This window comes from Ovis aries, chromosome 2 (genome assembly GCF_016772045.2).
Source record: "Ovis aries strain OAR_USU_Benz2616 breed Rambouillet chromosome 2, ARS-UI_Ramb_v3.0, whole genome shotgun sequence".
In the NCBI taxonomy this organism is placed as follows: Eukaryota; Metazoa; Chordata; class Mammalia; order Artiodactyla; family Bovidae; genus Ovis; species Ovis aries.
Window position 1 is genome coordinate 71,397,133 of NC_056055.1, and position 12,884 is coordinate 71,410,016.

The window sequence follows — 12,884 nt, forward strand, 5'->3', positions numbered from 1 at the left end:
ATTTCCTATTCCAGGGGATCTTCCCAACCCAGGGCTTGAACCCAAATTTCTTGCATCTCCTGCACTTGTACCACCATCTCCTTTACCACTGCACCACCTTGTACTGTATAAAGGACAATTTATGAAACTGGGCTGTAGATGGTAAAATAAATATAAATATTGTATAGATGTTAGGTTCTTGAATTTGGTCACACAAGAGAATATTCTGTTTCTAGGTTATATCTGCTGCTGCTGCTGCTGCTAAGTTGCTTCAGTCGTGTCCAACTCTGTGCGACCCCATAGACAGCAGCCCATCAGGCTCCCCTGTCCCTGGGATTCTCCAGGCAAGAACACTGGAGTGGGTTGCCATGTCCTTCTCCAGTGCATGAAGGTGAAAAGGGAAAGTGAAGTCGCTCAGTCGTGTCCGACTCTTAGCGACCCCATGGACTGCAGCCTACCAGGCTCCTCTACACTAAAGAGAAAAGAACTATGACATATGCAAGTTACTCTCCAATGATTCAGAAATATAATATGTGTTTATATATATGTACACATATATAAAGAGATAGATAAAACATGAAAAATGCTGTAAATTAATGAACCTGTTCAAAGGATATTCAGAAGTTCTCCGTAACTCCCAGAATAAGGTTTATCTGTGTCTTTCTTTTTTTCTCATGTAGTTGAATGTTGATAAAAGTGGGTTTTCCCATGTTTGTATCATCATCTCAATTAAAGATATGAGTTTTCTAGATTAGATGTCAACTCATGAAGAGTGCAGGAATAGATGGGAAATTGTTGAAAGAACATGAGCTTTACATGTTCTCTGTCATTTGGGAAACTTCCTTCCTATCTATGAATCTTAGTGTCTTTGTGTAACAATGAGAATGTTGTTTAGCAGCTCAGTCATGTCCAACTCTTCTGTGACCCCATGGACTGTAGCCTGCCAGGCTCCTCTGCCCATGGGATTTCCCAGGCAGGAATACTGGAGTGGGTTGCCATTTCCTTCTCCAGGGGATCGTCCCGACCCAGGGACCTAATCCTAGTCTCTTGCATCTCCTGCACTGGCGAGTGGATTCTTTACCACTGAGCCACAGGGAAGCCCGCTTACAATGGGAATAATTGTAATATATATTATTTATTAAATATAAATATTATAAATATTTGTAAATATATTTATATTTACATTTATTTATAAATATAAATAAATATTATAAATGTAAATATTATAAATATTTGTAAGATATATTTATTATTATACCAACTTTACAGGGCTGCTGTGGGAATGGCAAAAAGAGAAAGTATAAATACATACCTTTCAAAGTATAAAAAAGTACATATATAATGCTCAGGCAATACTGGGCCTCTGCTTCATGACCTCAGATATTTTCACTATCCCTGAGCATCCTCACCATGACTCCCAGTGTCTCCCCTGACTGGTTTCGAATTCTCTGAGCTCGCCATTCTCCTTCTCCTCACTGAGTCCCTCCGCTCTTGGTGCCATTCTGTAAGCGTCCTCTGCCTCAAGGTCCTTGCAGTTCTCCTCACCTGTCTGTCTCACCAGATAAACACAAGGGCTCTCCCTTCCAGCTCCCTGCTTACACGTCAGACATCTTATCAGTGATTTCTCCCCAAAATAACCTATAAGACAGTAAACATACGTAACCCCTATTGGTTGCCTCTTTGCCTGATTTTTCAATATTTATCACACACAATCCACCATGTATGTATGTTCATTTATTAATTGCCTGTGTCCTTCTTTTGCTTCCCTGGTGGCTCAGAGGTTAAATCGTCTGCCTGCAACGCAGGAGACCTCAGTTCTATCCCTGGGTTGGGAAGATCCCCTGCAGAAGGAAATGGCAACCCACTCCAGTATTCTTGTCTGAAGAATCCCGTGGATGGAGGAGCCTGGTAGGCTAACAGTCCACGGGGTCTCAAAGAGTCAGACATGACTGAGCAACTTCACTTTTACACAATTTTAAGGACTTATATTTACTCAGTACTGCATTTTTAGCATATAACAAGTGCTAACATGTTTAGCACATAACAAGTGTTAACATTAACAGACTCTCAATAAATATTTGTTAAATGAAAGAATGAACAGGGAAGCCTTGCACATATCCAGTACATACATAGTGCTTCACAGAAATTATCTCAAGTCTATTTAATTAAAATGTCATTTTTTTTCTCTGTCGACATCTGTCACTATTAAATATCCCCACTGCTATTAAGGTCCATCTAGTCAAAGGTCCATCTAGTCAAAGCTATGGTCTTTCCAGTAGTCGTGTATGGATGTGAGAGCTGGACTATAAAGAAAGCTGACTGCAGAAGAATTGATGCTTTTGAACTGTGGTGTTGGAGAAGACTCTTGAGACTCCCTTGGACTGCAAGGACATCCAACCAGTCCATCCTAAAGGAAATCAGTCCTGAATATTCACTGGAAGGACTGACGCTGAAGCTGAAACTCCAATACTTTGGCCATCTGATCTGAAGAAAGACCCTGATGCTGGAAAAGACTGAGGTGGGAGGAGAAGGGGACAGAGGATGAGACGGTTGGATGGCATCACCGACTCAATGGACATGGGTTTAAGTAAGCTCCAGGAGTTGGTGATGGACAGGGAAGCTGGGCATGCTTCAGTATCCATGGGGTCGCAAAGAGTCGGACATGACTAAGCAACTGAACTGAACTGCTTCTAAAATACAATGAATTTAAGTGCATTGGATTTCACAGTAGTCTTTCAGATTACTGGAGATTATTTAACATGTAACCGAATCAGGCCTGGAGATCGCTGAGACACAATTCTGAAGAAGGAAAGAAGAAATATTCCTCACACAGACATTTTAATATTGGCTCATTTCTTTCTTAGTGGTTCCACCTAATTATCAAGACAGGGCAATCCCCAATAGAGTTGGATTTTCTTTCTTACCCAAGTTACAGATAATTGGCAGCTGCTCACTCACTTCTAAATAGAAAATAGAACTCTCACATTTCAAACGCCACATCCTCTTACTCCAGAAAAGCAGAGCACATCTCAAAAATTCAGCAATTGTATCTGATGGGCAGTGACACAAGTAGACAGCCTTGTGTCAACATCCAGGCTGACAAATGACAATCAATATCCCACTGCCACCTGGGATCTGGGCCACCTGGGACCCTCCGAGTCACAGCCAGCTTGTTCCTCACTTGCCACTGCCTTCCTGCAGCTGTGGACTCAGGTCTGCATTGCAACCTGCCCTGACAGATCCAGAATGAGGGATCAGCTGCTTGGCTTGTTCAGTTTCCAGGGCCAGGAAAATCAGACAGGCAACCAACTCCCCAGGGACATTCATTGAGTCTGAAAACTACTATTAAATTAAACCATGGATGACCACCAATTTGCAAATATCTGCATTTGCAATCCTTTTGGTGCTGGTATTCACTTTCAGCAGAGATCAAGAAACACATGAACTCCAGAATAGGAAGCTATTATAAGGCATCCCTGGCAAAATTCTCAAAACAACAGAAATTTCTGTTAGCAATTATTTTCCCTTCCTACTACTAATAAATGAGACTAATAAGTTATAGCCAGTGCTCTAAAGCATGGTGAGACCAGGTCTTTATGCTCATTCCTAAAACACACAATATACACTGAACCAACTAAGAATTCATGATTCAGAATTCATCCCACCTAAAAGGGCTCCTTATTGAGGAACTTACTCTCTTGCCTTCCCCCCTCCGCCTTGCCCCACTGGTATAAACAGTTTTAAAAGTACCTCAGTATTTTAAATTATTGAACCCAAATTCTCTGTCTCAAGAAATGTAATAGAAAAGGTCTGTATACTATCTTTCCTAGTCAGGTAAGTCAACAGAATGACAGCAGGAAGCTTGGTGTAGGATCAAGGGCCCAGCACTCGGTGAGCTGTGTTGGTCCTGGGTCTTATAACTTTCCAGGCTGTTTATGATTATCTCATTCAGGTAGAGAGGTGGAAGTTGTATGGGAGTAGTACATGGGAACTGCTTGGTCACTGGCTGCAATAAGGAATAAAATTCATCCCAAATTATTTACACTTTGCCTATTGGCATCTCAAAATTTCCATTTCACTGTCATATAAAGATTCAAAGAAAACTTTCATCCAGAAAATGAAGGCAGCTTCAACTTCGAGAGTACCTAAAATATGAAGTTTCCAGGCCTGCTCAGATTTTGGTACCAACTCCGAACAGTACAATAAGCTTGAAACACAGATATCTTTTTTTTTCCCCCTGGCTGTGGCTCGGGGGCATGCAGGATCTTAGTTTCCTAACCAGGAATGGAACCCCCAGACCCCTGGTGGTGCAAGCATGCAGTCTTAACCACTAGACCACCAGGGAATTTCTGAAGCATAGATACCCTCAAGCATTAAGTGTTCTAAGTGTGAACATATTAAAGGAAAGCCTTTTCCGTTCAATTGCGCAACTGCCCTTATTCTTTCACCGGTTTCTTTCTTTCTTAAAACTAACTGTGTACAGAAGGATGCATTGTGGTGTGGGAAGAGTACATGAGCTCTGGAGTAGGTAACTCGAGATTCAAATCTTTGGTCAGTTAATTATTAGTCATATTACCTTGAGCAAGTGACCAATTTTCTCTGAATCTCAGTTTCCTCATCAGTAAGATGATCTGATTAAATTCTCCCTTAAGTGAATGGTATATGAGATGAGATAATATGTTAAATGTTTATAGTATAAAAAGCCAAAATCATAGTCTGCTTTTAACTTGGTTATGTCTGATCACGACTCAGGAAAATTCTTTATTAAAGCCTTCAATTACTGAAATCCATAAAGTACCAAGAAATTATGAAACATTCACATGCTGAGATAAGCCACATCCTGATTTTCATGATCAAAAACAGGAATTTCTTATTTTTATGAAAACTGATTAAACTATAACCCAATCAGAATGGCAGACTGTCAAACAATTATACCTCAGCAAAGTGAACAACTGTAAGAAATGGTTAAATTCCTGGAAACGTACCATCTGCCAAGACTGAATCAGGAAGAAATAGAAATAATGAACAGACTATTACCAGTAATGAAACTGAATCAGTTATTTTAAAACTCTCAACAAACAGTAGCTTCCCAGGTAAATTCTACAGAACATTTATTTTTTAAAATTAATTAATTTATTTTAATTGGAGGCTAATTACTTTACAATACTGCAGGGGTTTTTGCCATTCATTGACATGAATCAGCCATGGGTGCACATGTGTTCCCCATCCTGAAGCCCCTTCCCACCTCCTTCCCCATCCCATCCCTCAGGGTCATCCCAGTGCACCAGCCCTGAGCACCCTGTCTCATGCATCAAACCCGGACTGGTGATCTATTTCATATATGGTAATATACATGTTTCAATGCTATTCTCTCAGATAATCCCACCCTCGTCTTCTCCCACAGGGTCCAAAAGACTGTTTTATACATCTGTGTCTCTTTTGCTATCTAACATATAGGATCATTGTTACCATCTTTCTAAATTCCATATATAGGTGTTAGTATACTGTATTGGTATTTTTCTTTCTGACTTACTTCACTCTGTATAATAGGCTCCAGTTTCATCCACCTCATTAGAACTGATTCAAATGCATTGTTTTTAATGGCTGAGTAATATTCCATTGTGTATATGTACCACAGAACTGACTTACTAGAAAAGACCCTGATGCTGGGAAAGACTGAAGGTGGGAGGAGAAGGGGACGACAGAGGATGAGATGGTTGGATGGCATCACCAACTCAATGGACATGAGTTCGAGTAAACTCTAGGACTTGGTGATAGACAGGGAGCCTTGGCGTGCTGCAGTCCATGGGGTTGCAAAGAGTCAGACACAACTGAGCAACTGAACTGAACTGAAGTCAGGGAGTTGGGACAGGCACAAAACTTACCAGCATGAGACGCAAACTTCAGCAAAGCACTGTAGTAGCCCAGAGTAATCAAGATGGACTCCTTCCCCACATAGCAACATTCAGTGTCCCTGCTGAGTGAGCATCTGAAGACACAGAGGCTATCAGCTATAAAAGGAAGGGAAAGAAAAGGATTATGAAATTCATTTTGAGCTCTGCAAAAAAGATTCAGCCAATCCTACATTTCTGTTTTCAAGGCTCCCCGTTTCTATCTTAATATAATATAATGCATATGAAGACATATGTGAACATGAGCAGGATTGCAACCATGGCCAAAAAATAATTCTTCGCATATGGGCTAATACAGGGCTCAAAACTGACTCTTATCTCTTGCCACCGTGTACATCATTCCATTCCCTACAACTCTTTATTCCCCAAAACATTTTGTATCTCTTGACACCATTCTAGGAGGGATCAGGTAATGGTTTTCTAGGTGATTCCAGGGCACCGACTACATGCCAGAGATTTCACAACAAATCTTCACTGTATGTGTTATCACTGGCAATGTTAGCTGAATACCAGGAAAAGAGTTTAGGTCCAAACACGCACAGCTAATAAGTGGCAGAATTAGAATTCAAACCCAGGTATTTTACTCCTAAGCATGTTCTTCCTACTGCAATGTGCAAGCATGATTAAAAAGGGAGATTCATCTCTGCAAGCAGAACCTGTGATAAAGGGCTATAGTCTCATTAGATTCACCCATAGGAACTATGGGAACTAGCTCTCAATTCTTCTCTTTACTAGGTAGACAGGCCTAGGTAGAAACAGCAATGAAACATGCAGTTCTGTTTCACCTTCGAGGGTGTGATCACTCATCTAGAGCCAGACATCCTGGAATGTGAAGTCAAGTGGGTCTTAGAAAGCATCACTACAAACAAAGCAAGTGGAGGTGATGGAACTCCGGTTGAGCTTTTTCAAATCCTGAAAGATGATGCTGTGAAAGGGCTGCAGTCAATATGCCAACAAATTTGGAAAACACAGCAGTGGCCACAGGACTGGAAAAGGTCAGTTTTCATTCCAATCCCAAAGAAAGGCAATGCCAAAGAATGCTCAAACTACCACACAATTGCACTCATCTCACACGCTAGTAAAGAAATGCTCAAAATTCTCCAAGCCAGGCTTCAGCAATACGTGAACCGTGAACTTCCAGATGTTCAAGCTGGCTTTAGGAAAGGCAGAGGAACCAGAGATCAAATTGCCAACATCCGCTGGATCATGGAAAAAGCAAGAGAGTTCCAGAAAAACATCTATTTCTGCTTTATTGACTATGCCAAAGCCTTTGACTATTTGGATCTCAATAAACTGTGGAAAATTCTGAAAGAGATGGGAATATCAGACCACTTAAACTGCCTCTTGAGAAATCTGTATGCAAGGCCAGGAAGCAACAGTTAGAACTGGACATGGAACAACAGACTGGTTCCAAATAGGAAAAGGACTACGTCAAGGCTGTATACTGTCACCCTGCTTATTTAACTTATATGCAGAGTACATCATGAGAAATGCTGGACTGGAAGAAACACAAGCTGGAATCAAGACTGCCAGGAGAAATATCAATAACCTCAGATATGCAGATGACACTACCCTTATGGCAGAAAGTGAAGAGGAACTAAAAAGCCTCTTGATGAAAATAAAAGAGAAGAGTGAAAAAGTTGGCTTAAAGCTCAACATTCAGAAAATGAAGATCATGGCATCTGGTCCAATCACTCCACGGGAAATAGATGGAGAAACAGCTGAAACAATGTCAGACTTTATTTTGGGGGGCTCCAAATCACTGCAGATGGTGACTGCAGCCATGAAATTAAAAGAGACTCCTTAGAAGAAAAGTTATGACCAACCTAGATAGCATATTCAAAAGAGGAGACATTACTTTGCCAACTAAGGTCCGTCTAGTCAAGGCTATGGTTTTTCCAGTGATCATGTATGGATGTGAGAGTTGGACTGTGAAGAAGGCTGAGTGCCGAAGAATGGATGCGTTTGAACTGTGGTGTTGGAGAAGACTCTTGAAAGTCCCTTGGACTGCAAGGAGATCCAACCAGTCCATTCTGAAGGAGATCAACCCTGGGATTTCTTTGGAAGGAATGATGCTAAAGCTGAAACTCCAGTACTTTGGCCACCTCATGTGAAGAGTTGACTCATTGGAAAAGACTCTGATGCTAGGAGGGATTGGGGGCAGGAGGAGAAGGGGACGACAGAGGGTGAGATGGCGGGATGACATCACTGACTCGATGGACGCGAGTCTGAGTGAACTCCGGGAGTTGGTGATGGACAGGGAGGCCTGGTGTACTGCGATTCATGGGGTCGCAGAGAGTCGGACGCGACTGAGCGACTGAATTGAACTGAACTGAACCTGGGAACTTCAATTACCCAATCACCACATTGCTTCATTATGTAAAATAAAGAGAGTGATTCTTATTTCACAGGCTTTTTTTGTGAAGACTGAATAACAAAGGCAAATAATTTCTAAAATCCTATTAAAACAAAAAAGGACTATTATTATTTCTCTCATTATAAAGTAGATCTTAGTTTCTATTCTTAATGGTTTCCATTTTCCCTAACAAAATTAAATAACTGTGTTAACTGAAAAACATAATTATATATAAAATTCTACACATGAGCATGTGCACATTCAAACACACACACACACAGAGTTAAAATGACAAAATATTTTCAAATATTTTCATGCACTATTTCAATTAAGTGAGCACCTCCTAATGGAGGCATTTACAAATATTTTTCACAAAACATCTTGGCTGATTAAATAGTACAGATGTTTTGAAAACATTTTCCTGCCATAAAACATGACTACAGGCTTAGATGCTATGACAAAGGGTGTGTCTCAAAGGCATAAGTGTCTCCCTGCAGAGAGACTGCCGTGAATGTAGATACACAAGAACAGAGTCTGGAGTCTTTTAAATAATGTTTTCTTTCTTTTTTTTTTAATCAAAAACTCCTTCAAGAAAGCAGGATTTCTAGCATTTGCCAATTATTTCTTTGATGGTTTAGAAGTAGAATAACAGAGAAGGAAGAAGGAATGAGGAGTCAAGGGTTCCAGTCCCTTGTCCCTACACGATTATTATAGTCTGTCAACTCTTCGTGGGCAGGGGCAATTTTATTTTATTTTTGTAATCAATATCTTTTTCTCTCTGAATCAAAACCTAGCCCCATACCTGGTACTTAATATTTGTTGAATCAGTGAAAGTATTTCTCCATGTACTGATGGCACACTACCATAGAATGGGTAAAAAGCTTTAACTTTTATCTGGTTCAATAGCCCTTGGCCAAATAGGCGCATACATTTTTTATTATTGTTTGTTTGCTTCACTGTAATTTGATTAGAATATAAATTGAGTAGCTTGTTTTCTTACCTTTATAAAATATAAAATGTGTGTCTATATAACCTCTTTTCTTCATTCTCTTTCTACTCTGTTTAAATATAGATGGAGAATGTCTTTTTAAGTATGCAACAGAATTCAGAAAACACTGATAATTTAAAAATTTTAAAACATACAAATGGCAAAAAATTGTTAGTTGCTGCTGCTGCTGCTAAGTCGCTTCAGTTGTGTCTGACTCTGTGCGACCCCATAGACGGCAGCCCACCAGGCTCCCCCGTCCCTGGGATTCTCCAGGCAAGAACACTGGCGTGGGTTGCCATTTCCTTCTCCCCGCATGAAAGTGAAAAGTGAAAGTGAAGTCACTCAGTCGTGTCTGACTCTTAGCGACCCCATGGACTGCGGCCCACCAGGCTCCTCCGTCCATGGGATTTTCCAGGCAAGAGTGCTGGAGTGGGGTGCCATTGCCTTTCCGAAAAAGCAATGATAAACAAGGAAAATGTTTCAAAAATGTAACAAAGACTTAATACTCAAATCTACAATAGCTGCGAAGAAAAAAAAAGAAGTGACCTACTGAAAATTCAGTAAGAAGGATTAATAAACAACTAGTAACTAGAAAAATGCTGATGCTAAAAAAAATGGACCTCAGAAATAATCAAATTGAAATATATGAAAAAAACAATGAGATCAAATTTTTTATGTCCCCCTGTTAAATTTTTTTAAATATCAACTGATAGTATCAAATATTGGCAAGGGTATGAGAAAACAGTGGATGGCAGCAATTTAAGAATATAAATTTCTAGGCTCCTGAAGTACAGCCTGCCCAAATGGTTCAAAATTTAAAACCTATGTACTCTTTGTCAGATATTTTACTCATAATATAATTTCTTCCAGCATGACTTTCTCAAGTGTGGATAAATGTATATTCAAGAAGTTCATTTTAGAGCTGTTTATTACAGCTACGGAATGTAAAGAAGCTACGAGCCTGTCACTTACATGGTTGGTTAAATCAAACAAGGTACCTTCATGTTAAGGTTGCAGAACAGCATGTATAATATTATTGTAACAGCTTAACCTTATGTTTGTCTTCGGAGAAAGCTGTCCTAAAAGACATACACCAAGGACATATGGACATACATCATCAGTGGTTTCCTCTGAATAGAGAGATGCGGGAACATTTTTACTTTTCCCCTCGTTTTCCCTTTTTTGAATTTTCTGTGTGACCTGTACTTTTTATAATAATGAAAAAAAAAAAAAAAAGAAAGCTATTTTCAAGTGGTAAAAACCAATCAAACAAAATGCACACTACCACTTCCAACGTAGTTAGTATGTAACTACCAGTGTAATTACCACATACTCATTCTTGGTGAGGATTACCATTCCTTTCATTTGTTCATTTATTAGACAGATATTAATTGGTACCTCGTTCATTCAACATAATAAATTTAAGAATTCCTGCATTCAATATAATCATTTTAATTCTCATTTTAAGCATAATACATGGAAATGAATGTTTTATCATGTTTTTATTTGCTCATCTTACATCTTCTAGTGTTTATTTCCTTTCCTGCCCTCTGACTATGTTATACAGAAAACAAACATTCTAAATTATTTCTGCCAGCTAATATGATCGAGATTAAAGTGCAGCTATTTTAGGGGAGAGTATATTAATAGAGAATTGTGTCTTTTAAAGTTTATATTAGAAAAATGAAGAAATATGTAAATATTGTTGAGGAATACATACAAATCTAAGACTGGGAAAAATTCTATCAGTGAAAAGTAGGGGTGGTGACGGAAATCATTTCCAATCTACCCTGAACTAAGGTACAGGACATCTATCTTCCTATCGAGCTGTTATTACTAGTAAAAATAACTACATTTGCAGAGCACTCTGCATCCCTTTACAAACACTGCATTTCACCTTTACAGTGGCATGGAAGGCTGGCTACTTCTGTGTATTCACTATCATTCGGCTTTTGAACTTTGCTTTCATCAGCGACCCTCTTTGCTACTTCTTCAAAGGGCAAGGCCTGATCTCTTGGTAGCAGCAAAGTAGTAAGCGGAGTAAGTTCATGTGCACAAACTTTAGCTGACTTTAGCAAAGCCCAGAGCCTTGCTTCCTCCTTGAGGAAGGCCACTTGTTCTACCAGAGGACTCTCAAAAGAAATCCACAGAGACAGTGAATCCAGATGCCGTACTCTATTCTCTGCCTTAGCCTTATCTGACAAAAACTGCAAAGGTTCAGCAAGAAATTCAGGATCCAGCCATTTTACAAGTGCATACAAGGAAACAGGGAAAGTGCCACCGGGAAACATCAAGAGAATTGTCTTTGCCTCTCTTAACCAATATTTCTCTACCTGTCCGCATATATACCTCCAATCCTTTCAGCTTGTGAAAGTGAAAGTCGCTTAGTTGTGTCTGACTCTTTGCGACCTCATGGACTATACAGTCCATGGAATTCTCCAGGCCAGAATACTGGAGTGGGTAGCCTTTCCCTTCTCCAGGGGACTTTCCCAACCCAGGGATCGAACCCAGGTCTCCCAAATTGCAGGTGGATTCTTTACTAGCTGAGCCACAAGGGAAACTCAAGAATACTAGAGTGGGTAGCCTATCCCTTCTCCAGCAGATCTTCCCGACTCAGGAATCAAACCGGGCTCTCCTGTATTGCAGCCATAACCTTTCAGCTTATGCAAATGCAAAAGTTCAATCTCTACAGGAAAGCTAAAACACTAGTGGATCAAGAGTATTAGGTATCAGGCATGGTCTAGAACAGATATTCTAAGATGTATTTTTATACATAAATTCCCGGACTGAAGAGTACTCATGACCTAATAATATGGCATTGTGTCAATTCTTTGCTAAGTAACCCTATCAAGAACTAGGAAGTTTGTCTATCTAAGGAATGTTTCCTGGAAACAAATAACTAAAAAATAAAAGACTGTATAGGCAGCACTTGCGTATATGGAATAAAGTATACAGACAACTATGTAGTTATTTTTTAACAAATCTAACTATGGAAAAAAAGTGTAAGGAAAAAAGGACAGGATTATGGACTCTAACAAATCTAATATTAAAATTAGGCATCAATGCTGAATAAAACAATTTCCTAGGGAATACACAACAGTACACAACAGTAATAAATGAGATAGTCATGGGTTCTTCCTCTCTTCTACCTGGTAAGGTAGATGTTCCATTTGAAAGATTAGATTTTCGGCTTTTGCTTGCTGGAGTAATGAGAGTGAAGAAAAACTGAAAATGGATTGACTGATTCAGGTTACAAACAGGCTAAAGGTTAATAGAAAAGAAACAAAGAGAGCAGGAAGATCAGAAGAAGGAAGAAAGGGATGTGGAGGTAGTTTCAGAGTTAAGAACTGGGCAAACTCCCATGTGTGAGAGACAGAAGACAAAGAAAAGGGGCTCTTGAGACATCAGTTTCAGACCAACAATATGAACACTATCAGCACCAACTATGATTACTGAAACAGGCGTCTAATTGTTTTATTGTTGCCTTGGTTTAGGATTTGGTTTGGATTTGTAAATGTGCTTCCCTCCCTCTACATTTTGTTTTTTTATTATGCTAAGTCTACACTGTCAAATCATACAGTCCTTACACAATATATTATTCCCTATTAGCCCTCATTTAATAGTGCTCCCCATCAGACCTATATTGATG

At 39.6% G+C, this 12,884-nt stretch overlaps 1 protein-coding gene across 1 annotated transcript in view; it reads right to left on the reverse strand.

The window, feature by feature from the left end:
* LOC121818643 (histone-arginine methyltransferase CARM1-like) overlaps nucleotides 1-12,884 on the reverse strand; it is a 290,088-nt gene that overhangs the window by 197,463 nt on the left and 79,741 nt on the right. The window contains exon 3 of the mRNA XM_042243405.2: nucleotides 5,865-5,990. Coding sequence (XP_042099339.2) covers nucleotides 5,865-5,990 — 126 coding nt within the window. The remainder of the gene's footprint in view (nucleotides 1-5,864; nucleotides 5,991-12,884) is intronic.